Here is a 21,167-nt window from a genome sequence, read left to right as displayed (position 1 = left end):
AGGAGTTTCCAGAGACTTCAAGACTTGAAGGGGACTTCACAAGGTCACACCAGCCAATCAGTGACTGAGCTGGGGCTAGAAGGCAGATTTAGATTCCCTCATCCAGCTTTAGTTTTCTATGTTTCCAGAGACCTTTGAGGACTAAATCAGTAAGAAAGTGGTAAGAATTTCAAAAGCTCTAACTCCAAATTTCACTAGCATAGCTTACATTTTGCAATCAGAGTGGAGAAGAGGGGTTGGTGTTAAAAACTCAGGTTTCTAGGCTATAGAACAGACTTCCTAGAACTGAATTTCTAAGAATGGGGCATGCAAAACTTGCATTTAAAATGACATTTTTGTCAGATAAAAATCACACGTCTATTACACTTGGTTAACATAGCCCCACACCACATTATGAGAATTATGAGTTCATCCCGATTTTTTTATTAAAAATAGTTTTAATTCCATTTACTCTTTATTGTTGAATGAAATATATTTATATAATTTTTACATATTTTTATAAATGAAATATATTATCTATTATATATTTATATAAATGAAATCTATTATCTCTCAAATTATTGAAATACTTAGTCCATCCAACCAGTATGGGGTAGGAGAGCCCTTTACATTTGCTCTGCTCTAAATATTCCACAGATTTTTGTCGTTTGTATTTTTTCAAGTTTCCTCTAACAGTGAAAAACAGGCCTTCATTACCCTCTGTAAGTCTCAGCTTCCTCCAGTTAAGTCAGGGTAAGAAACCACGGCGTGGCAATAATGTGTCAAAAAGTGGCAACTATTTTTTACTACACTTGTCTAATACAACAGTAGAGAGGAGGCAGGTATGGTGCCATGCAGTTTTTCTACTTTCTTTTTCCCCTTTTTCTTCTTTGTTCCCCTCTTTCTCCCATAAGTATGAGCAGAAAATGAATGGAGACAAAGCAGTTAGACTAGATATTCTCGTCTGAAAACAAAAACCAAACCCAAACAAGCCACTTGGTCTAAATGGAAGGAAGTGAAGGTTTCCTACTTCTTCACATTAATCTTGCAATCATATTTCATGATGTTTACTGGCATCCTTATGGTCACCAAGGCCCTGGTCCAAAATTCCAGGCTACAAACATTTGCTTTTGTCAGGCTTGAACATCCTTCTCTGATATAATCTCACCCTACCTCCCCAACTCCTCACTAGAATTCAAAACACCTTAACACAGTCTCAGTCTTCTAAGCTACTCAAGGTTACCCATCTTTCCTCAAGGCCCCAATCAAAATTCCCGTTTCTTAAGGACTATTGATCTTTGTGAGTGACTGACCTAGTTATCCACTTAGAGCAGCTTACACCCTGGCGAGCTAAAGGCTGAAGCAAACTCCTTCAGAGATCACTTATGGTCGTTTACACTTTAAAAGAGGAGTCCTTCGAATATTCTGGGCTGCTTAGAAGTGACTTTCAGTTGCAAGGCATCCCTCTGCTCTCAAATCACTGCCCATTGCTCTCAAGATACAGCATATTCCTCTTTGCTTAGTAAACCAAGATATGCCGCACCTCACCTTTAAACATGACTGCTTGGCCGGGCGCGGTGGCTCAAGCCCGTAATCCCAGCACTTTGGGAGGCCGAGACGGGCAGATCACGAGGTCAGGAGATCCAGACCATCCTGGCTAACACGGTGAAACCCCGTCTCTACTAAAAAATACAAAAAACTAGCCGGGCGAGGTGGCGGGCGCCTGTAAGTCCCAGCTACTCGGGAGGCTGAGGCAGGAGAATGGCGTAAATCCGGGAGGCGGAGCTTGCAGTGAGCTGAGATCGCGCCACTGCCCTCTAGCCTGGGCGACGGAGCGAGACTCCGTCTCAAAAAAAAAAAAAAAAAAAAAAGACTGCCTGACATTAGACTGAATAATATCTGCAGGAACATATCAGCTGACGAAAACAGAGATTCGTGCGTGTGTTTGTGTGCACATGTATCTATATCTTCTCCAGATAATGATATTCAGAAAAATGCTAAAAATCTGTATGTTTTTGTGGTTGTTCTTCGTACCCCCTCAAAATGTCAAAGTGTACTGCACGACCAGTGTTTCTCTTACTTGCCTCAAACATTTGCTTTAGTTTAGCTTGTCTAAGGCTTCCGTGCTTACACCACCAAGGAGAAGGGAAGTGGGGAGATCAGAGAATTGCCCATGTGCTACGGAAACAAGGGTCACACACCACACAAGGAAGGCAGGGACTCCGGCCAACACAGCAGGTAGACTTTCATGTTGGAGACACCCACCCAGCTGGGGCAGAAAACAGCAACGATGAGGCTCTCAGAGCCTGATATAAAATAGCCACACCATATTTCAACAACCCAATGTGGATGGATCTGCAGGCTACCTAGCAACAAAGCCCAGGCCCTTTGTTTATTTGTTCAACAAACATTTATGAGTGCCTCCTCTAAGCCCAGCACTCTACTGGACACTGGAAATACTGTGATGGCAAGAAAAAACTTGACGGCAGTCCCTCTGAGCTTCATGTCTCCCTTGCCTCATATATATTATTTCTTAATTGTCCTATGTACGAAGACAGGGAACTTACTCTAGTTGTTGCTGTATCTTCACTCCAAAGCTTTGCGGTGTGTACTAAAGATATAGAAAATCATGGCCAGGCGTGGTGGGTCACGTCTGTAATCCCAGCACTTTGGGATGCTGAGGTGAGTTGATCACTTGAGGTCAGGAGTTCGAGACCAGCCTGACCAAAATGGTGAAACCCCATTTCTACTAAAAATACAAAAAATTAGCCAGGCATGGTGGCAAGCACCTGTAATCCCAGCTACTAGGGAGTTTGAGGCAGGAGAATCGCTTGAACCTGGGGGGCAGAGGTTAAATTAAGCTGAGGCTGTGCTGCTCCACTCCAGCCTTAGCCACGGAGCCAGACTCCATCTCAAAAAAAAAAAAAAAAAAAAAAAAAGATACAGAAGATTAATACATTTTCTTGAAAATGAATGGATTAAAAAAATCAGGCACATCAAAGAAAAGTGTTTTGCAAAGTTGCAGATAGAAAATTATTCCCAGAGAGATATTTCCAACTGTGGAATTGCTCCCAAAAGACTTTGGTAGGTTTTCTTTTAAGATAACCTAAAAAATAAAGTTAGAGGGCCGGGCGTGGTGGCTCACTCCTGTAATCCCAGCACTTTGGGAGGCCGAGGTGGGCGGATCACAAGGTCAGGAGATCGAGACCATGGTGAAACCCCGTCTCTACTAAAAATAGAAAAAATTAGCCGGGCGCAGGGGCGGGCGCCTGTAGTCCCAGCTACTCGGGAGGCTGAGGCAGGAGAATGGCGTGAACCCGGGAGGCGGAGCTTGCAGTGAGCCGAGATTGCGCCACTGCACTCCAGCCTGGGCGACAGAGCGAGACTCCGTCTCAAAAAAAATAAATAAATAAAATAAAAAAAATAAATAAATAAAGTTAGAGTTATAAAGTAATTTGCCTAATTCTTGAGGGTTTTGTTTTTTAATCACATATGTGGCTGTAGTTTATAAGTTCAGTCGAAAATTGGATCTCCAAATTATACCAGCAAGGGTTTTTTTTTAGTAGTATGAAGTACAGTTTGTGACTCAAAAAGTTTGAAAAACTGGACCTGTTTTAAGGAATTCTTCCATATTCCAAAACATACATTTCAAAACTTCCCTCAAATGTTTTTGGTATTCTTGAATTATGACCGAATATTTTTTCATAGACTTTATAAGGTTATTAAGCTAGCTAGTTCCATCAGAGTCGTGAAAAAGCTGTTCATTATTTCAGTATCCTTACCTCAGAATACTGGTGGTCTTCCTCACAGCTTGTTCTGAGGCACAAGTAAGCAAACACGCATTCAATGTTTTGAAACATAAGAGGCATGATACAAATATAAACTCTTATTTTTCTGCCTGCTGTCGTGGTGGACACCTGTACTCCCAGCTACTTGGAGGCTGAGGCAGAAGGATCCCCTGAGGCCAGGGGTTCGAATCCAACCTGGGCAACATAATGAGACACTTGTCTCTTAAAAAAATAAAATTTCTAAATAAAATAAACTATTCTTTTTCTGCCCTGTTATCATCTTTATAATACATTAATTCCCTGAGGCCAAAGACTCTATCTTATTATTCTTTTAATACCAGGACCGGTACTGATAGATCAAAGAAACGTTATCCAAAGGATGAACTACTCTAAAATAGACCAATCTCTAGCATCTCATATTCCTTCTCAGATTTTGAAATGGAGAATTAACTATTGTCTTCTAGTTTAAAATAAAATATCCACATGCTAAAATATATAGGATAATATGTGGTTTGCTCTGTCTTCATCTGTCCACTGTCCACAGGCACCTCCGTAAATGGTACGTTCCAGTAATTACAAAGGAGACTTACTGACCTAGACACCTGAGTTTGATAGCAACAACTGGGTGAGGGGTAACTGGGGAGGCGCTGGGCATGTTAAGGGACTGGGAAGGGGGACTGGGAGTCTGTATCTGTTCAATAAACCAATGGCATGTGTTCAAAGATTTTTTTTAATCACAAGAAGAGTAGAGGAATGATAATAAACTTCTCAAAAGCTTTCTGCTGTTGATAAATGTTGCTGTAATCAGCATGCTGTTGATCATTCTGATTCAGCTTAATAGTACACTAAAATCCTTGGGAGTGTTAGCATTATTTTTTTTCCTGCTTTGATTTACTATGTTTTTCCAATCATAATAGTAAATAGCCATAACTTCCTACCCCAGTCTAGAGTGCTGGTTCTCAAACATTTTCAAATGCTTCCACAATAAGACAGATTCGTAACCTAACAACCAAGAACAGAAACACACACCTCCACACAAACACAACTGAAACAAAAATTGCACAAGACAATATTTACTGCTACTATGGGTGATGTACTCTGTATTTTTCTATTTTATTTTGTACTTTTCTAATTGTGGTAGAGACTCAATAAACTGATTCATACTTCAAGAGTGTGTTGCAACCTATTTAGAAAATGCTAACCTACAATGTTCTTCTTTGTGAAGGTATTCATAAATATCACTTCTATGTGATTGCACATTAAATTAACCCAAAATTCTAGACTTTTTTTTTTCTGTAATTTGTTTTTCAGTTGATGTGACTTGTTACAGGATTTACATTTGAAGTATGTCTACTGACGTTTACTACTTGGAATGAGGAAAACAAGCATTTTCAAGAAGCAGACATTGGTACAGGTTCCTTTCACACTAGTCCTTGTGTTCAAAACAAAATGGGAGGTTAAGGATAATTAAGTTTTATACAGAAATCTTACTGTACTTGCAATGATGTTTCTGAAAAGTCCCCTTTTGCGAGATTAAATACACAGCTTATGAAACAAAAATCCTCAGGTATACATTAGAGATTCACAGGGGTTATAGTGCATTTCCTATCACTTCCAATGTCCTTCCAATATTTATTTATTTATTTGTCTTAAACAGCTCTTATATTGAGAGTGATTCACCAAAAGATCTTGAGAATTTGGCATTCTTGCTTCCAAAATTTATGGAAAATTCTAATAGGGCAGACAGCATAGTATGTATTATAAAATTATTAAATGTTATATATGGAACACTTATTTTCTAGGCTCATAAACACATATGACATAACAAATAAAGACATAAACATATAAACATAAAGATATAGAGGGGTCATGCAGATGACTCCCTGACCTACCTATAATATTGCTTATACAACTAAAATTCAGTCACTTACTCTCTCAACAATATGCAACATGTTGAACTCTTTGAAGCTGCTTGAGTTTATGTTATCTGACATCAAACAGGATGTTTAATAAATATGGACTTCTGATGAATATAGTCCATAAAGAAGAGAAAGCCACATATTCCTTCCGAATGTGACTACAGTGACTTTAGCAAATCAAACTGAAAAGTTCTGAATTTTCTTAAGGAATTAAAAAATAAATTCAAAAATGATATAAATATTTTGGTCACTATTTCAAGATTAAGAAAAAAGTCAATCCGTGCTCATTATAAATATAAAAAATTAGTTTCTCAAACTTGCTTTACAGATAATATTTTATAAATATTGCTCAAAGTTCTAGCATATATACATATATATATATGGAAACACACACAAACACACAAAACAGCATTTAAAAATACATGCACAGAATGAGCAAAATATATTATCCTTCACCCTAACAGAACTATCTGACTGGCCTGTGATTACATGGCACATAAAAATATTGATCAATTTAGATTTTTATTCAAAATCAGTGTTTAATGTATTAAAGACAAAGATATGAGAGAGTGAATTTCCCTTTGGTCACACAAAGTCTCAAACTTATTGTTGCAATATGTTTTTGGATTTTTTTAAGACGTCACTATTAAGTCTAATAGGTACTAACCGCCTCTTTAAGAATGGAATTCCTGGTGACTCAGACATCCATTAGTAGCACATTTCTGCATTACTACTATTTCATACATTTTTTTTTATTTTCATACTATTTTTCCGCATATGAAAAAGAAAAAGACTCAAACATAAAATGTACAACAAGTGGAACAAGCAGTGATTGGCTGACACCCCACGGCCAAGGGCAGGCTCCAGCAGGTTTCGGAGTAGAAAGGTCATCACAGTATGGTGCATAATGGAGCATCATATTAGAGTGGAATTCAGCCAAACACAGTAATGTATGGATGTAGACGCATCTGAAAGAAGGAAAATAAAGATTTATGCAGGTAAAAAAAAATCGATAAAGAAATTTTCCCCAATGTCTTATGCCCAATTGGAAAGCTATAGTAGAGATTGAGGAGCAGAGAAAAACTTTAATGCCAATTTTGTGTTTGTAAATAATAAACACGATTGGGGGTGGGGGAAGTTAACTTGTCAGAGGAATCCTATTTGGGAGCTTTAATAGCTTTTTGTTTGTACACAGCATTAGAGTTCAATACAAACATCACTACATTCCTGAAGCTAAACCTTTATTCCGCCTTTAAAACATTAATTCACCAGAAGTGATAATTAAGATTAGTTTTAGTGGTTTCAGCTAAATTCTTCTTAGAATGTGATTTTTCCCACAACACTAATGCTAAATAAAGCACTGTGTAATGTACCGCAAAAGAGTCACTGCTTTAGAAAAGATTCTAAGGGTTTTTTAAAAATAAGAAAAGCAAAGCTTACTCTAGATGTATGGGAACAGCTCTTACTATTTCTTTAGAGTCATAGTAAATAAATGAATGGGAAACTTTGCCATAGTCTAGAAATCAATTATATACTCCTTATACATAACTATTTTAAACAAAATTGGTTATATATATATATATTTAAAATACTGTATATAATTATACTAAATCTCCTACATAGCCTCCACCACCACACCCTCCCAGGAAAGAAAAGATGTTAAAATGTCTGATGGAGTAGATTGCTAAGATGAAGTAATGTCTTTGTCACACACGATATTTAGTTTTAAAAATAGTTCAGATTTTATGTTTAAAATTAATAGATTCAATAATTTATATTTTGTCACTGTGCAAATTTAGAATCTAGTACACTAGATTGGCTAACTGCCTACCAAGGAAGCAATCCAATTGAAAACTAACAAAATGGATTATTCTTCTAAAAACTTGCTAGAAAACAAATTAAGAGAAAACATTCGTGCATGACTGTGTGTTAAGGATGCTACTAAAAGAAAATGTATGTGCAAAGTTGATAAAATGCGAACAAGCCCAGAAGCCAAAAGTAATTATCAATATTGATGGAAAAGGTAAAAGATTATCACAATTAGAATGCATAAAATATTTCATACATAATGTGTAGAATGTTTTAATTCTTTTCTATTTAAGTGAATTTTTACTGAAATATACTAAATGCTAGGAAGGAACTTATGTCTGTTATCACTGTTGTGCTAATATTTAAAATTCTGTCAACAGAATATACGTTCTTAACCATGTTAAGATGCTTGACTCTATGTTATCAATTACAATCCTATATGAGGGAAAAGAATTATTAACTTATTTTAAAATTCTGTAAATTTTGAATTATATTTTCCTAGATAATTTTACACAGAAGAACTGGAGCCTAAAGCAGAATTATAGTCTATTGTAAAGATGTCAATCTTCATAGCCAAATATATAGTCATAAATAAGTAAGTAAATTTCAACAGATTTCTACTGCAATTGAAAGTTACCGAAATTCAGGTTTTTTTCCCCCAAAGGTGGTATGATCAGATAAATAAGAATACTGGACACTACATTCCATGACTTGGACTCTAGTGCACATTATATCCCTGATAATTTTGTAATCCCAATCAAGTCACTGTTTCACGCTGGGCCTCAGTCTCCTCTTCTATTAAAATGAGGGGACTGTTTAACACCTTGTAATTCTAAAATGTGATGATGCTAGTGATTTTAGGTACAGTCATTAAAATGTTGATTATAGTATATTTTATTTCAACATTGTGTATGTTTAAGTTAGATATTTTCACATATTAATCTATAAACATCATGACTAAATAAGACTAATACAGCTATAAATGGTATGCACGAATACGTGTGTTTACGTCTGTGTGTGTAGTTTGTGATATAAACCTTGTTCATGCTTTTCCACATATGAGATAGGAAATTACTCAAAGATAGAAAGATAAGAAAAAATGATTTTGCTCTATGTATTGTACTAGATGATTTATTAAAGTATTTAAACGGATTTTGTGTTCTTATAGCTAAGTCATTAATTGGTTTAGGATAAGTTTTGGATAAGGTTCAAATAATCATGAGGACTTCCATATAAATTGGCAAATTCATTGCTGATCAAATCAATGGATGACATTTTCCTTATTTCATAGACATCCAGAGATCCAGATAATGTTGCTTTACTAGATGAGTAAAGACACAGCCTAACTTCCATCAGCTATTAGTCTTTTGCTTATGGTATCAGGCCAAATGTAACAGAAATTTCACCATACGCAGATTCATTGTGCCTTATGAAAACATCCTTGGTTATAGACAGGAGAAACACATTGTAAAAATTATGCTTACAGAATGAGCACTGGAAGCTATGGTTGGCATCACTATGTAGATGCATTTCCACTAAAGAATATATATATACTCTCTCTATATATATATATGTGTGTATATATATACATACACACACACCCACACACACAAACATAAATGAATTGACATTTAGTTTTCTTATTGCTTAATACATGACAGCAAGTCAACCATTTGCTTCCAAAATTGAAGCAATTAAAAAGATAAGTTCTCCCATATTTTTTCACTAAGTATAAAATGAATATATTGAACATAATTTGATCATTAAAGAGAACATTATGAAGACAAACTGTGAAACTGTCACTGAAGTTAATGTAAATTATTTGTATTTCAGGATCAGCTGCAAATGGATTTTAAAATGGGTGTTTATTCAAGCTAAGTTCTTGCCAAAAATAAATTACCTTACTTTCCATTTACTAAATACAATAAAATTTTTACTTGTAAGTGCATTATCTAAATAACAGCATATCAAGGATAAGCTCAATAGAATTCAAGAATAATAAGCAAAATTGTACTTTTCATACTATTACTCTTTGGGGGGATTACATTATTTTAAAAGAAAATTGAAAAATGCTTAGCACATAGTAAAATACCGAAGACTTAAACAGAAAAATAGAATGCATTTGCCTTTACGTTATGAATGAAAAGCACACTTGTACTTCTAGTTCACAAAAGTTTAACAACCACCAAGACCAGGTTTACCAAGGAAGAATGAAACAGAAAAGTGGATACTTAATCTCAGTAATGCTGTCAATGATCCACATTTTGCTCAACTAAACACATTATTTAGTTGAGAGCAAAGGCTTTTGTTGGAAATGCAAAGGTATGAACTATGAAAATTTGGGCTACATCATCAGTGAGTTTTCTAAAGCGTGAATTTCGGAAATAATTCCAGCAGCTCTACCACACACATCTCCTAGAGTCTGCCAAAGAGTAACTATAGAAGCTTGATTTGAATGCCTCTCAAGTCTATGTAAACAAAACAAAAAGTAAGAGGTTAAGGGAGAGTATTATTTTCAAACTTCTATTTCTACAAAGCTGTTTAACCTATTATAATGAAAACAACAGGACTTAGGTACAACACTTTAAAATGTCTAATTTTCATAAAGATAACACTCTTAAGAAACATCACTTGAATTTTTTCACAAATAAAGAACTGCAATAAGGCAATTCAGGAAAACTATAAATAAAACGAAGGCTTTATGTAAAATGAAATCTCAATTTTTAAATTAGACCCTGCTATATGGAATTGAAAGAATACAATGGTCTAATTTTACCTTAGATAAATCCATTTATCAAAAGAAGGAAATTACTGCGAAACCTTGTATTCTTTTTTTTTCTTTGATTAAATCAGGTTTAATCAAAGAAAATATATTTTGGTAGTTCCGTAAAAATTAAAGTGCATATATTTTAAAAATAAAAATAGGAAATTATCTACTTATGGCACAAACAAAAAGCAGAACAAAAAGGATTCTATTTATGTCAGATGTCAAAACGGAATGTAACTTTGTAAATGGATCCCTTGACCCTGACAGCAATATTGAGAAGATGAAGCATATCCATTACTATTACTAATTACATTAAGGGGAATGTGTTTCATTTGCCTTTATTTCATTTTAGGTCAGCTATTTACTTGTGATTAAAAGTGTATTCTTCTTCTGAATACCTAATGACAGAAAAGTTTTCCAAAGTCACTTTTGGCAAACTGTGTGATTCATTCCAATTGCTTTGAAGGTTTTCTCTTTTGGAATATGGACTGCTTTCCTCAGTTAAGAGGCTAACACCATATATTGGTTTATTTATAAGCATATCACTTTGCCTTTTAAATAGGATGCCAACAGTCTTGATATTAGCTGTTTTAAATATTCAAGAACATAGAGCTAACCTCATCTGATGAGCCAAATGAAGCTTAAGTGACAGCACAGAACATATGAACTGTTTGCATAAAATATCGGTAAAAGTGTCACTTGATATGTCCACTCAAAAGCATAAGATTACACAATTCAGAATGCAAATGCTATCCAGCCACAGGACAGAAGTACCATTAAGATAAGAACCGAGAGGTAAACATTCTGCAGACAGAGCTCTTCACACTGCTTTGCATTACGTATTAACTATTTTCTAGAGAAATGTCTACAAATCTCAATTTATTTTGGGGTGTTTATAAGTAATCTGTAAAATGTGCTACCATTTTAGCTAGAATCTTCCTTGTTTACAAAACTGATAAAAGCACCAAAACAATACAAAAATCAGCTTCTAACTCCATGTAACACAATAATACAACAGATATAAACACTCCACTATGTTAAATGTTGGTTTAAAATAAATAAATAATTCAAATTCATATACACCAAAGGACATATTTTCAAAAGCCATTTAATGCAAATGTAGTTCGAACTGGTGTTTTCTTGGATTGCATTTGTTATTAGATATAAAAGCTTATTCAGACTGTTTCTCCTTATCTGAATAGCTATAGTAAAGTACTATATATAGAAAATATTTATTTAAAAAACTAATTTCAGTAGTCATGAAAGCAATAAAGGATTAATATCTCTTTCTGTACCATCTTCAATGAGGCTATAAAATAACTTTTTCCTTTGCCTCAGTTCTTCTCAGATTCCACATTCCACATGCAAAGCATATTTAATAGAAATTAGATTGACAGTCATAACTGTGTTTCTTGAGATGGGTTCTGACAGTAAGAAATACATAATGTTTTATTAGCTGAGGTTGCTGTACCATGAGACACAGCCCTTTCCAAAAGATCTTATTTATGTGTGGCAAACTTTGGTGGGTATACAAAGTAAACTTTCTGAGGATTGTATATCACACAAGGAAAACTTTCAAAAATAAATTTCAGTTTTGCTTAAGTTCCACCTCAGAATATATGTTTTTTTACTGTTTCTACATTTCACTGAGAAACAATTATGTCAAATATTCCACATAATCTTTACATTCTCAATATATCATAATGCATGCCAAAATAGTCTTGCAGACAGTACATCAATCATGAATACTTTCATTACGTGGCTTAAATAATAAATGGCTCATGCGATGTATTTTTGTTTGCAAACTTTTAATACCAAAGAGGAAGTATGCAAATGGTGACTGCATATCATTATCGAATACTAAATGTATTGATTATTATAGATATAAAAGATTGAAAGTGGTGTTTGGCATGACATTTGCATATCAGTAAATATTTTTAAACCAGCATTTTCATCAAAGTAGTCAGTATTTCAATATCTCAGACTTAGTACTACGTCTGCATGATTCAGCATCTATTTATCTGTAAAATCCTACATTGTAAATAACATAGCTAAAACTTTTATGGTATCCAATTTGCATAGACACCAGTAGTAACTTTAGAAACTTTTTCTCTGGATGCAATTATCCACTTAGTTGCCATAAAAGAAAAATAATTTCAGGTGAAAACTAACCATCTAAGTAATACATACATATTTATTCTGGAAACAAAAAATGTAGTATGAATTAGGGATGTCAAGTGCAAAGAGAACTACAAAATACTGCCTACTCTGAATACTTCCTTCAGCAGTTCAGTGAACCTTAATTCTAACTTGCAAAATACAGTGGTATACCTCTTGTAGATGGCCTTTGCTAAATTAATGGTGCAAAAATTAACATTAAATTACTACTGTTAAGATTTTAATAACTTTAAAAACGAGAAGACAAAACTTTACAGAAGATAATCTGTCTCAGAGTTATTAACCCTCCTAGGGATGTTTAAATATATTTGGGATACATCTTACCTGTTTGCTGTACTTGTTATTGGTTTGACAGCTGTACTCAGAGCAGTGATCTGATCCAATTGAAATGTTGTCTCCTGCTCCCACAAATGTGTTAGCTGGTGGTAGATCTTGTACGGCCTGGTGCTTTTTTCCTGCAGTTGGTGACTGGGGATGAAGCTGAACAGTAGGCAATGGGGAACTAGATTTGTAATGCCTTGCCAGGTCAGGACTGCCAGGCCCACCATTGACAGATCTGTATCGCCCCATGCTTGGGCTATCTGACAGCTTCTCATTGACACTATCATACCTCTGTCCATTTGGTTTAGAAGCCTCTACAGTGACAATGCTGCTGTAGAGAGGCTGCTTAGATTTTTTGTTTTTCTTGTCCTTTTTAGGCTTTTTAGATTTGTCATGCTGTTGGGGTGTAAAAAAGTCTTCGTGATCTTTTTTGCCAGCTTCATAGCCATTTTTAGTTTTGGACCTGCAGTACCTTGCCATCACTACAATTAAGATGATTAGAATCACTGTCATAATGCCAGCAACCACACCAATGACAATACTGAGTCTCTGTTTGCTAATTTCATAGCTTGGGTCGCCAGCTATATCCTGGGTGAGTGGGGTGTGCAAACTTCTAGCTATCTGGGAGTCAATCACAGTTGCATTAGAAACACTTTCATTGACAAACACATGCACCAGAGTCGTGGTGGACTGGGAAGGCTGCCCACTGTCATTCACTTGCACCACCAACCTGTGCAAGCCATAATGCTTTTGGGTGAGTTTTCCCACTAAGGAAACCACACCACTAGTGGGATCAATTTCAAACAGCTTGAAGGGATTCCCTCCCACAATGCTGTAGTTCAGGTCTGCATTGATGCCATCGTCACTGTCTGTTGCCAACACTGTAGCTACTACTGTCCTGACATTACTCGAAGGTGGCAGTAAAGTGTAGGAAATGTTTTTGGGAAGGGTAACCATGGGAGCATTGTCATTTTCATCCATCACAAAAAGCGAAACTGTAGCTGTGGCAGACCTGGGAGGATCTCCCCCATCCACAGCCTTGACTCTGAAAGTGTATGTGGTCTGATGTTCCCGGTCAAAAGACATTGTGGAGTAAATTGTCCCCGTGTCATTTTCAATAGAAAAAATGTTATTGTTCTCCTCTATGTACAGACTCATCTCTGCATTCCGCCCCTTGTCAGCATCCATCACGGTGACCATCCCCACAGGGCTGTTGGGCTGCAAGTTTTCTTTCACATAAAAGGTGAAGACGTCCTGCATAAACTTAGGGTCATTGTCATTCTTATCAGCCACCTGCACAATCACTGTAGTGCTGCCCTGCAGCACGGGGATGCCTTTGTCTTTGGCGTTAACTTTAAACTCATACCTGTCAGTCTGCTCGCGGTCCAGCACCGTATTGACCAGGATGTCCCCAGAATCGGGATCGATGGCAAAGATCCCCATCACAGAGGAGTCCAGCGAGTAGGCGATCTCAGCGTTCTTTCCGCTGTCTGCGTCTGTCGCCAGCACTGTGGCCACCCTCTCGCCCGGGATGTTGTTCTCAGGGAAGTAAACCTCCACCACCGACTGGCCGAACACAGGCGGGTTGTCGTTCGTGTCTCCCACCTTCACAATCAGGGAGTTGTTGCTCGAGAGGCTGGGGCTGCCTGAGTCCACCGCCACGATGACCACGTTGAACTCCCGGGTGGTCTCATAGTCCAGAGGGGTCGAGGTGTGCAAAAAGTACTTTTTCTTGTTCTGGTCGCCCTCGGTGTCGCTGGCTGGCTTGAGCTGGAAGGGCACGTCGCCCACCACGGTGCAGGTGACCACCCCGTTCTCGCCTTGGTCTCGGTCGGACACCTGCACCAGAGCGATGGGGGTGTCGACCAGAACGTCCTCGGCTACGTTGGCCACCCCGTCCTTGAGGGGGATGCGCCCAATCTTGCGGATTTCAATGGATGGCACATTGTCATTCTCGTCTTTGATGTTAAGGACCACGGTGGCCTTGTCGGTCTTGGGGGGCTGCCCACGGTCGCGGGCCATGACCGTGAAGCGCAGCTGGTTCACCTCCTCGCGGTCGATCCGGTGCAGGACGCTGAGCCAGCCGGACGTCTCGTCAAGGCGCAGCAGTCGCCTCACCGACTCGGTGGCCGCCCCGAACACGTACTCGATCTGCCCATTGACCCCCACGTCCAAGTCAGCTGCGCGCAGTTGCAGGATGGGGGTCCCCGGGGCGCTGTTCTCAGCTAAGTCGGCCTCGTACACGCTCTTCTCGAAGCGGGGGCTGTTGTCGTTCACGTCGGTGATGAGGACCCGTAGGATGGCCTGCGAGGAGCGAGGCGGGTCGCCGCCGTCGCGCACCCGCAGGGTCAGCTCGTAGGAGTCGCGCTGCTCGCGGTCCAGCGCCCCCTTCACGATCAGCTGCGGCTGCTTCTCGCCATCCGGGGTGTCCGCCACCTGCAGCTCGAACACGCTGCTGCGGCCGCCGGGGTTGGTGCCGCCGCCGCCCTCTGATGCGTCCAGCCGCCGCTTGGAGCCTCCCGAGCCGCCGCCGCTCGCGCCGTTCCCGCCGCCCCCGGGATAGGGGGCGCTGTCGGCCGCCCCGGCGCGCCGGCTCTCGCCGCCGCTGCCGCCGCCTCCGGGCTCCTGGAGCAGCTCGTAGCGCTCGATGCCGTTGCGGCCAAAGTCGCGGTCAGTGGCGGTGGGCAGCAGGTAGAGTGTGCCCACCGGCCGGTTCTCCTCCACCGTGAGCGTGAGCACGGGCGACGGGAAGGTGGGCGTGTTGTCGTTGATGTCGAGCACGATGACCCGACCCTCAAACAGGTCTACCCAGCTCTGCGAGGGCCCGATCACCGACACCTCGAAGTCCAGGAAGCACTCGTTCTCGTCGAAGATCATCTGACACTGGGGCAGCTTCTCGCGGTCGATGCGCCTCTCGCTCGTGCTCAGCTCGCCCGTAAGGTTGTCGATCTTCAGGTACTCGGAGCCGGACTCCAGGCTGAAAGTCACCTCACCCGATCCGGTCACGATGCCCAGGTCTGAAGCCACGTTGCCGATGCGGACGTCGGCGGGGCCCTCCTCGGCCAGCCGGTACCGGAGGAGCTGCTTGGCGGCCGCCAGGCTGAGCGAGAGCGGCAGGAGGAGGCAACAGCCCAAGCACCAGCCGCGCGCCCATCCCGCGGTCCGCATCCTCAGCATCTTCTCCTGCTGCTGCTGCTACTGCTCCTTCTAACCACAGCCCCCTCGGCGCCCCCCTCCTCCGGGGCCGGCCGCTTGCCCTCCTCCCAGTCCTCTCCCCTCTCCCGGAAAGGAAGGAGCGAGAGAGAGGGGAGGGAGGGGGCAAAAGCAGCGTGGAGAGTCGGCCGGGAATGCAGGTGGGAGGGCAGCGATAGATGCTTTTTTTTTTCTCCTGCTTCTTCCGAAAGTTATTGTTTCATAATTCATGCAATGGGTGCTAATCGCCCGCTTGCCGGCCGCCGTTCAGTCGCAGTACTCACAGTTCACGGGACACTGCGCGCCGCGGGTTCGGCGCCCCCCCACCCAGAGTCATTCCCGCAGCGGGCGGAGAATCCCCGGCTCTCGTCCCCGCTCTGTCGGAAGGGGCCAGAACTGCTCCGGCAGACGGGCAGTGGGGCTGGGAAGAGGTGGGGAACGAGCTTGCAGCCTCCCCCGCCTGCCAGCCCGCCGGTCTTTGCTGCTACTCGAGTTGAGTCCAATTCACGTTCCAGACACTCACTCCAAACCCAGGCTCTGCTCCGACTCCGGCCGCCCAGGCAAACGTGAGTCGCTTCCTGCACCAGGCGCTGGGGCCAGCAACAAGCCAGTCTCAACTCCGACTCTGCTCAGGCAGCGGGGGAGCCAGTCAACAGATAGAGAATGAAAAATCCCCCGGCACGTCGCTTCGGGCACGGTGCAGTGGAGACTACTCGCGTCACAGCGCGGTCCGCGTCCGGGTCCCCCCGGCGCGCCAAAGAGAAGCCCGAGCCATCTTCAGAGACGCCCAGAGAGTCAGTCCCTTCTCACCCCGGAGAGCGCGGGTTTCTCTTTTTTCTTAACAACTCTGCGCAAGGTCATTAGTCACGAAGCCGCCGCCTGAAACCGCAGCAGCCTTTCGCCCGCGGGGGCGAAGGCTGAGCCGTGCGCACCGTGCGGTGCCCAAGTTTGGGTTCGCAGCCGCAGAGTCCGTGCCTTTTCTCACCTGCATTCGGCCCGCATGTCGGAGCAGTGGGATCTGCAGCGCTGTGCGCGATTCAGGGAGGAGATTGCAGCCTCTCTCTCTCTCTCCCCGCTCTCTCTCGATCCCTCCCCTCCCTCCCTCCCTTTCTCTCTCCTCCCTCCTCTCTCTCCTCCCTCCTCTCCTTTCCCCTTTCCCCCTCTCCCACTCGCTCTCTTGCACGCTCTCTCTCCTTCCTCTTAGTCCCAATGCAGGGAACTCGAGCTGAACTTGATCCCTTTGCAGTTCAAAGGTGAGCAAACCAGGCTCGGAGCACAGGCGACGTTAGCCGGCGAAAGCGCACGGCTGGGCGTCCCCAACGGCAATTAACAAAGATGCCCAATTCTGTCTGGATTTCCGAAGAAAAGCCAAAGGCTTTGGGGCGGGGGTGGAAGGGGAGGTGGAGTCAGAGACAGCTGCCAAGTAGCTTTAAAAAAAAAAAAAAAAATCCAGTTTGCCAAGGGGAGAAAAAGTGCCAGTCGTTTGTGGCCTCGGAAGTGCCCTGGCACGGCTGGTGAATTCCGCAGTTTTCTCGTCCCTTTCGCGTCTGGGAGAGTCTGGTGCGGGCGCTCCCGCCGCCACTCAGGCTGCAGCGGCTCGGAGACACTGAACCGCTAGTAGGAAGCTCCCGTTCGCTACCCGCGAGCAGGAAACCCGCAAGTTGCCCAAAGTGGTGGTTGCTGCTGGGAGCTCGCTCGCTCACGGATCAGGCTTGTCCCTGACGCTGCTGCTGCAGCGGCGGCGGCAGTAGCTGCCCAGCCGCCGAAACTACACACAGGGAGAGAGCGAGGGAGGAGGGCCCGGGGTAAGGAGGCGGGAGGGAGCGTCAGCCAGCCTCCGCGCTCGGGAAAGCCCAGCCTCAGCTCCAGGGGCCGCTCAAAGTGTGCCCAATCCCAGCCAGACCTCTTTAAGCCAAAGCTCAACGCCCCCCAGCGAGTACCTCCGTCTTCTTCTCTGGGGGACTTGTTTTCCCTCCCTCGGGCTGGTAAATTTCCTCCTCCCTTAACTAATGCCCAGTTCACGCGTGAGAGCTTTTCGAGCTGTGTCAGGATAGATTTCTCCTTCTCCCTCTCTCTCAGACGACGTCCTCCCCCCACCCCCTCCACCCGGAAAGTGTCTCCGGTTCGCGATTTAGCATCTTGGTTAGGACATGGTTATCGGGGTCTTGGGGAACACACAAGAGCCCAGAAAGCCACTCTGTTCTGAAAAACCGTGACGGGCTGCAGTAGTGAAGAGAGAACATCAAACTCCAGAGAGCGGGAGAAAGATCCTTTTTTGGGAGCTCAGACTTTGGATGGTTGCGGGGGGGGGGGGGGCGGGGGGCGGTGGGTGGAGGGGGGGGAAGGATGCCTGTCTTTGTTTAAATGCTTGACATTCCTGTCGTCGTGCTTGCTTATGGGGGTAGACCGTGTGTGCGCGCGCCTGGTGAATAAACATGTTGGAAACCTCGATATTATTTTCTGAGCAGAAACCTGCAGCCTTTAGAAACTGGCAAAGTGTAGCGTCACCTATCTGGATAAAAGGGAAATAAACTTTAATGGTAACTTTGTGTACCAAAGTGTCCCCAGCTTTCCATCTCTCCTTTTGACTTTCTGCCACTTGATTGTCCCTATTTCTCCAAGCAAGGCGTCTACAATTTTCATTCACGACCACCGCAGCCGGCCTCATCAGATCTCAGGTCTGGTTGTTTTCTGAACTGAGCCATTTACTCATTTATTTCAGTGGCTGTAAACGAAGAGGCCCGGCTAGGATTAAGAGGATTGAGAGGGACTGGAAGTATTTGGGGAGAATTGTTACCATCTCAAAAGACAGAAAGGGCTGCTGCTGGGATTTGGTTAGACTTCAGTGCGCCTGACGTATCTATATGCATTTAAGGTCCTCCCCTTGAAGAAAAATTTCAAGCCGAAACAAAAAAAAAAAAAAAAAAATCTGTCCAGTGTGGGTATTCTTTACGAGACCTGGGTGAGGAGGCAGAATGATTTAAACAAGACAAACACCAATAAAGTCAACGAGCAGATGCAGCGCGCGGTTGTTTGGGCGGGCGCAGGCACAGGAATGAGGAGGGAGAGGCGGCAGAGATTTCCAAGCTCTCACTACAGAGGATCGTAGAGGCGCGGAGGATGGAAATGTGCAAGTGTGTGTCAGGGAGCTGGCGAGTATTTTCCAGTCTGTGGAAGCAGCATCACTCCGGGGGTGGTGGCTCCTCCTCCGAGGCCAGGGCAGGGAACCCGGCCTTCCCGCTAACCCTCCCGCGGCTAGCACCCGAGCCTCTCAGCTCTGTATCTGCCGCATCAGCGAGAAAAGCCCCGCGCGCAGGCTCAGTGCGCACCGCCGCAGTCTCGAGCCGGGGGCGGGGCGGGGGAGGGGGCGGGAGTGGGCTCCGCAGCGCCTCCGCGCTGGCTAAGTGGCAGTAAAGCCAAATCCCTCTTGCATTTGGCAAGAACTCGGATTTATCGGAACGCCTGCCTCACTCCAAACCTCTGACCCTGGTTCCCCTTTTTCCCAGGTTCGAACCAAATGGGAGAAGCCGTCTCCACTCCGCGGCCTTGCGCCGTGCATTCGGGTGCGCGGCAATATGGTGCAGTGCACTCACTCCCCTCACCGCCTTACTAAGATTTTGCAAACTTCAGGCAGCCGCGTAGGCAGAAACGTTGTGCACTCCCGCTTCCCTCTCCAGACCATAAACTTGAATAAGCCTCTCCGCATCTTCAAAACATTTGCCAGCGGCTCTGGCGCGCACTCTGCAGGACCACACTTGAGGGGGCCGCGAAGGAGTGGGCGGCTTTTCCTCACCGCGCTGCACATTTCTTCCCGGATGACTAGGGAGTTGCAGCGCGTCCTTCACAGTGGAGTGGTTTCCTCTTTGCTAGCGGGAGGAAGTCTCCAGCCCGCCCTCCTCACTCTCATTCCTACCAACTTCGCGGCGGAGCCAAGCCAGCGTGGGAAATGGGTCCGACGTGTGCTGCATGGAGAACAGCGAGGACAGACTGCGGGGGCCAAGAAGCCTGCTGGCTTTGCTCCCACCCCCATCAGTCCCAGGCTCCGACCTTTCTGCCAGAGGAGCAAAGAAGTGGCGGCGGCTTTGCCCTGCAGCGCTGTTCTGGGCAAGCAAAGGAAATGGGCGGGGTAGGGGTACCGGGCACGTGAGAGGAGCCCTCGGGGCGCCCTTGCGGCGGCTGGAGCTCCCAGTCCTCTTCCGCCCCCTGTCTATGGACTGACTCTTCTCTCGCCGGCACAGAGGATGAATGGAAGAGAGAAGTTGTTTCCCCCACCCCCGCCCCATTTCCGCAGTCTTAGAGCCAGTGTCACAAGTGCTCAGCAATTTCATTAAATGGAACCAGGAGACTTAATCCCCCCTTGTACCAGACCTCACCGAGGGAATGTGATATCCGGCTTCGCTCCCACCCACTAACCCCGCCCGGCTTCTCAGTCCCCAGGCTGCGTTTATCTTCTCAACCTGAGAGGAAAGGGTTCAGAAGGAAATGGGATCGAAAGTGTAACCGGCTGCAAGAAATTAAAGAGCCGGCTGCTGCTGCTGCTGGTGCTGCTGCTTTGGCGGCCAGAACTGGAGAGAGAAAATGAGATTAGTGTCCTAAAGCTTTCATTGATCAGAGTGATTAGACATCATCGTATGTAGGAAGCAAAATGTTTGAGGGAATGTTGAAATGGAGATTTGGTTTTTTTCTTTAGTGGCTTTTTAAAAAAGAATAATAAAAGGAAATATCCCTTTGAAACCAAGATGCCAAGATGTAAAAAATGAAATTGATTAAAATATAAATGCCATCCCGTTCTAATATGCATTCAATAAAACCTCGACAAAACATTCATTTTCTATGCCAAATATCTTACCCTAAACTTAAAATATTCAGTTTTTTTGTTTGGTTGATTGTTTTTTTGTTTTTTTTGTTGTTGTTGTTGTTGGTTTTTTTTTTTTTTTTTTTTTTTTTTAACCTACTAACCTCGCTTGCTTAAACCTGTTTTGCCGTTAAGGAATTTCAGTGGATGAACTGAAAAATAGCATTCGGGGTCCCTGATGTAGTTCAAGCCTCAAGAAAAGACAGAGAAGTAACTACAACAAAAGTCTATGGTTAAGAATACAAGGTAGATGCTGGCGATGTGATCTCAGGGGGGCTTTCATTTATAATAGACGCTGTATTCACAATAATGCGAGAAAAAGGTTAAATACAGTAAACATGATAGCCAGTTCTGGAAAG

General features: G+C 43.1%; 2 protein-coding genes across 19 annotated transcripts in view; one reads left to right on the top strand and one right to left on the bottom strand.

The window, feature by feature from the left end:
• PCDH7 (protocadherin 7) overlaps positions 1–17,006 on the bottom strand; it is a 427,911-nt gene extending 410,905 nt beyond the window's left edge. For 17 of the 18 annotated variants that reach the window (XM_005554640.4, XM_005554641.4, XM_045392223.3 and 14 more), the window contains exon 1: positions 12,765–17,006. In XM_005554640.4, coding sequence (XP_005554697.3) covers positions 12,765–15,938 — 3,174 coding nt within the window. In that variant the 5' untranslated portion in view covers positions 15,939–17,006. Of the gene's footprint in view, positions 1–6,419; positions 6,655–12,764 lie in introns of those variants that run through there. The other variant, XM_005554642.5, reaches the window with a different exon arrangement.
• A 1,974-nt stretch (positions 17,007–18,980) lies between these two features.
• LOC135970894 (uncharacterized) lies at positions 18,981–20,776 on the top strand. Its single transcript, XM_065544850.2, has 2 exons — positions 18,981–19,087; positions 19,460–20,776. Exon 2 carries the CDS (start codon positions 19,529–19,531, stop codon positions 20,081–20,083), a length of 555 nt encoding a protein of 184 aa, XP_065400922.1. The 5' UTR covers positions 18,981–19,087; positions 19,460–19,528; the 3' UTR covers positions 20,084–20,776.
• Positions 20,777–21,167: the final 391 nt, after the last annotated feature.

Source organism: Macaca fascicularis, chromosome 5 (assembly GCF_037993035.2).
Source record: "Macaca fascicularis isolate 582-1 chromosome 5, T2T-MFA8v1.1".
Classification (NCBI taxonomy): Eukaryota; Metazoa; Chordata; class Mammalia; order Primates; family Cercopithecidae; genus Macaca; species Macaca fascicularis.
The sequence above is the reverse complement of the archived record's forward strand: the minus strand, read 5'-3'. Positions and strand labels throughout refer to the sequence as shown.

Excerpts from the sequence above, each read along its gene's own strand:
- LOC135970894 (XM_065544850.2), top strand. The coding sequence starts at position 19,529 with ATGGTGCAGTGCACTCACTCCCCTCACCGCCTTACTAAGATTTTGCAA.